Raw genomic sequence first — 5,015 nt, 5'->3', positions numbered from 1 at the left:
AGCTTCAGGGATTTGCAGGCTTGGCCCTCTTGTAGCCATGAAGTCCTTCAGCTGTGACAGGCCTAAAGGATATCATTGTTACAGGCTCTAGGTGTTCCTTGAGAGCCTCAGCTAACACATGACCAATGGGGATGTGTGGAGTCACCAATAGTGCCAGAGCCTGGTCTGCCATCCATCAGGCTCTTGACCCATTCCTCTGAGGTAAACTTCTTCACACAGCTGTCTTCCACGGGCCAGGACTCAGGCTCTGCAGCGAACACAGCACAGCAGAATCTCTCCACTCTGAGTGCACACACATACGAGCACACGGCTCCTGGTCTGAGGACTGGGATGAATTTGCATGTGTACTGTATCTTCTCCTGCTCCTCACAGAAGTGAGTGACAGGCAGCTGTCTGATGCACGTCTCTATTTCACTCTCTAGATGCACAAGATCGCTCTTCTCTGCTTCAAAACCAATTATCTGCTGATTGTTTCCATCCAGACCAATGAACAAATATCCCCCGTCAGTGTTTGCAAACGCAGATACAGTTCGAGGGATGAGCTCTTTGATGCATTTTCGCAGCTGTTTCACGGAAAGCAATGTAACTTCGACACAGGCGGATCTGGTGAAGGGGAAGTCTTCCTGGTGCTGAAATTGTGTCTTGTGAAAAACCGCAGCAGCCAGGTCCTCCAGGTCGCTCTCGTCTTCTACTCCAGGGCAGGCTCTGCTTGCAGGCAGCTCTGGTCTGACACAGGATCTCCCTCCCACTTCCTCCAGGTCTCGGAGGAACTCGAGAGCAGCAGTGGCATTCACTTCATCCGAAGACGAAAAGCTTCTAATGTACAAATTGGTCCTCAGGGTGCCAATCGGCAGCCCAAAGACATCCAGACTCCATGGTTTCAGGAAGATATTAAAGTAGCCCCCACGCTCCATGAAGTCCAGATGCCTCCCCATAAAAGGCAGACATTTACAAAGAGAGGCTTCCAAATCCAGTCCCAATCCATCCCTGGGAAGGCTAAAATTTTCATTTTCAATTTTAGCCTTGATCACTCCACCTCCAGAGTTCAGGAGGGCACACACAGCTCGAGAGATGGTTTCATTCTCTTGTTTTCTGAGGTGTTGGTTCTTCATCTTCTTTCTATTCTTCTCCCCAAGTGTGATTGCTCCCACCTTTAGAACCAGCTTAGCATAGTCTGTTTCCAGATCATGGGTGATGGCCATGTCCCCAGCAGCGTTTGCATTTTCAACCTCAATTTCCTTCATGCAAATTCTGTACTGTGATGTCAACAGCACAATCCCTGGCTATGTATTTTCCAAGATCCGGTCACTTACAGGAGGAGAAATGGTTATTTTTTGCAGCTTTTGCATTCATTGGCCAAGCTTATTTGCCTACTGGGTTTTCAGATGTGATGTTCCAAGTATAGTTAAGTTCTTTGAAATTTCAATTAGTTTAATTTTCACATATCTCTTTTCCAGTCCTAATTATTGTCTTCAGTCTCCTCTAAGCAAACCCTCAGTGGAATCTGTGTGATTTTTGTTTTTTATGTAACAAAGACTTTAGTTACACATTTTTTTTAGACTTATTTATTTTATGCCTATTGGTGTTTTGCCTGAAATTATGTCTGGGAACCATGTGCATGCAGTAGCCCTGGGGTCAGAAGAGGGCACCAGATCCCTTGGAACTGGAGTTTTAGGTGGTTGTAAGCCCCATATGGGTGCTGGGTATTGAATTCTGGTGTTCTGGAAGAGCAGCCAGTGCTCCTAACCACCGAGCCCTCTCTCCATCCCAGGTTTCAAATTTTTATGATTAGTATCCATTCTGTCCATTTTGCGATTAAGCTATTTGTTTATCTTTGACTAATTATTAATATCCTTGGATATTAATCCTTTACCAGACTGTGTGTTGCAAACCTTTTCTCCCTCTGTGATTTGTCTGTGTTTGTTCATTGCTTCCTTTGTTTTGCAGGAATATCCCAGGGATGAAATCTCAGGTCAACATTGGGATTTTTTTTATTGTGCTTTAGGAAATATCTGCATTGATTTTCTCTCTGTTCCTGTGACAATTATCTGGACCAAAAGCAACTTTGGGATAGAACAGGTTTATTTGCAAATAATTCCACATCACCACCCACCACTGAGGGATGGCAGAGCAGGAACTTGAAGGAGGCCTGCTTGCTGTTCCACACAACATTACCTTTGCCCAAAGAACCCACTTCACAGCCTAGGAAATCTACCAGGAACCATGGGGATGGAGCTGACCGGCTAGCTTTCTTATGCTGTTGTAGTCTCCCTGCCTAGGGAATGGGCCGGTCCAAAGTTGTCTGGTCCCTCCTACATCAATTATCAACACAGTTTTACACACGTGCCCACAGCCAATCAGATATTGATGATCCCTCAATTGATATACTCTTCCCAGATAATTCTAGGTTCTGTCCAGTTGACAGTAGAGCCATCAAGGCAACATTCAAATGACCTTTGCCAAAATTAATGTCATAGAACTTTTCTTCTGTGTATTCTTTTAGCAGTTTTTAAGTTTCTTACATTTTTTATTGTTTTACATTGATATCATTTTCTATTCAGCTTGTGTAATGTGGAATCAGAAAAGTTCTAATCTCATTTTCTTCAAGTGGACATCACCTCAAGTGTTTGAAAGACTTCATCTAGTGTCTAGGGTTTTGCCTCTCTCAGAAGGAGTTCCTGACCATTTGCTGTCTGCTTTTGTATGGGCCATAATTTTCTGATTTTCATAAGCCTTGTGAGCTTTGGCTGAAAATGGGTCAGTTAGGAAAGAAACTAGCGCTGCCAATCTTACAGGACACCTCCATACGTGTCTACTGATTAGCTGGGCAGGCCCTCATCCTCTGCCTCAGCATAAGTCACATTAAGGTCTCTGTGACTCAGGAGGAGACTTTGTAGATAAAGGGCTTCTTTTACAAGAATGAGGACTTGAGTTTGAATTGCCAGCACCCACATAAAAAGCTGAGAACGACTGCATGTGCCTAGCATCCAAGTGTTGGCAGACAAAGAAGGGATCCCTGGGTCTAATTAACCAGGTAGTTCCTTCTCAAAATATAGCATTGACTCTGGAAGAAATTCTCTTAGAAGGGAATTTGGGGTTCAGGGTGTCTAGTCAGCTACCTTTGGAAGCAAAGAGAATGACATTCAGATACCTTACTCTGTCACAATTGCAAGTTGGTAATAAAATCACAGAAAGAGGGGACAGGTGTGACTGAGCCGCCCGGATGTGAGCACATTTTCCCTAATGCCCTGCAAATGATCTTCATCTCCACCCAAAAGACTGCAAGGAGCCTAGCATGGTGCTGACCCTGTGAGGCTGATGTGGGCACTATGAGCTTGAGAGACGGAGAAAATGAACAGGGAATCGCAAGCCAGCCTGGCTACACACCCAGACCCTGTCTGCCTCCTTCCCCTCTAAAATACTAAAGCAAAACAACAGCCATCATAAACAGGAACTAAAGCAGCCTGTACTGCAGAGAAGGGAGCAGTTTCGTTTCTGAGAAGGGAACAGTTTCCTTTCTGAAAAGGGAGAAGTTTCGTTTCTGCCCAGTCGGTAGTTGCGACTCCACCCTGTTCTTGGCACTGCTGAGCAGTCAGTTCCTCATTCCTTCCCAGCCCCTCCTGTCCAAAGTCTCCTAGTCAGGCCCAGTCTTAAGCCAGCACCCATGGTTCACTCTCCATATGGAAAGGAGTCAGAGTCTCATCTCACACCCAAGTCCCAAAGCACAATTCTCACATCCCCAGGAATTTTGAACCTCAAGGGGGATACAATACAGTTATATTTAAAGGTGTTGTGGTCTAGCCTGGGACACTGACCATCTCACTCCTAAACCTGCGACTATGGTAAATTTTCAGTGGTTCAAAATTCACTTCTTTTCAGCATGTATCTGGGACTCAATCCTTCAGAAAGAAACAGGACAGGTGAACCCCAAAGACAGGCTTGTAAATTCATCAACCTCCCAGAAACTTTAGCTGTGGTTTACAAATCAGATTCTCCAACCCTAAATCCACTCCCAAATTGTGTTGTGCACTGGAGAAAATTCCCTGAGACTTTGACTTGGGATTTAAGGTGTCTTGTTAGCTGTCTCCAGCGGGGAAGAACGTGGCATTCCGATGCCAGTCCTGCAGACTGGCAGGAAAACTCCCTGGGACAGGAGCAGGGGCTGCCTCTGGGGAACAGTGAGACCTGGAGCCCTCTGTGGGCTCCTCTAAGGTGCTCTGCCTTTGGTTTAGGAGAGCAGTGTGAGCTTCTCTGGATTCTAGTGTACTTCCTTCTTTCTTCATCTAGAATGCACTTCCTGCCTGCCTGCCTGCCTGCCTGCTGGACATAGTTACCCAACTTCCCACAGGGTCAGATCTCCAAGAGAATAGGGTAAGGCTCCAGAGGCTCCGGAGACCAGCAGGAGCCTAACCCACCCACAACCTCTGCTGTCTGTCTCACTAGTTCTGGCTCAGACAAGGCAGAGCCTGAGCTTAAACCCTCCCTCCGCCCTAAGCAAAGGCATTTGCCCTCACCCACAGCTCACCCACGTCCTCCACAGCCTGTACTTTGTCAAAATGAGCTATGAAGACTCCAAAAGCCAATAGTCCAAGTAGGAACAGAAACAAACAAGGGTCCCCTGATAGAAAATAATTGTACTGACGACCCTCATATGATCCCAGAGCCACTAGACTGTACCGGGACTGGAAGGGAGGGACGGAAAGGGCATAACCCCTTTAAGGTTGGGGCTTGAGTAGGCTCTAATGAAGTGGTCACTTATCCATGAGTTCTGCGGTTGCGTGGCTGAGTTGTTTGAAGTCTGGGACTCATATCTTCTCCCAGTCAGCCCCCTGGTGTGATGAGGCAGTCTAGAGTCACCTGAGGAAGACCCTCCCCACTGCGAGGTCTTCCAGGGTGGGCTATGTCACTTGGCCAGTCCTAGCTACAGCTCCGGTTGTGTCCCCCTCCTCCAAGCCTAACCTAGTCCTTCGTTCTTTGCTCCCCTGATCTTTGCGGAGCTTGCTGCTTCCCTCAGC

The 5,015-nt window shown here is 46.7% G+C and overlaps 1 protein-coding gene across 1 annotated transcript; it reads right to left on the bottom strand.

The window, feature by feature from the left end:
- On the bottom strand, positions 1-5,015 carry LOC119812999 (schlafen family member 12-like). Its single transcript, XM_038328058.1, has 2 exons — positions 4,756-5,015; positions 1-1,238 (listed from the first exon to the last, which is right to left on the bottom strand). Exon 2 carries the CDS (start codon positions 1,200-1,202, stop codon positions 108-110), a length of 1,095 nt encoding a protein of 364 aa, XP_038183986.1. The 5' UTR covers positions 1,203-1,238; positions 4,756-5,015; the 3' UTR covers positions 1-107.

Source organism: Arvicola amphibius, chromosome 4, assembly GCF_903992535.2.
Source record: "Arvicola amphibius chromosome 4, mArvAmp1.2, whole genome shotgun sequence".
Lineage (NCBI taxonomy): Eukaryota > Metazoa > Chordata > Mammalia > Rodentia > Cricetidae > Arvicola > Arvicola amphibius.
Note: the sequence above shows the minus strand (reverse complement) of the source record. Positions and strands in the feature narration are given on the sequence as shown.

Bases quoted from the DNA above. Each gene is read 5' to 3' on its own strand.
- LOC119812999 (XM_038328058.1), bottom strand. From the start codon at position 1,202: ATGGCCATCACCCATGATCTGGAAACAGACTATGCTAAGCTGGTTCTA.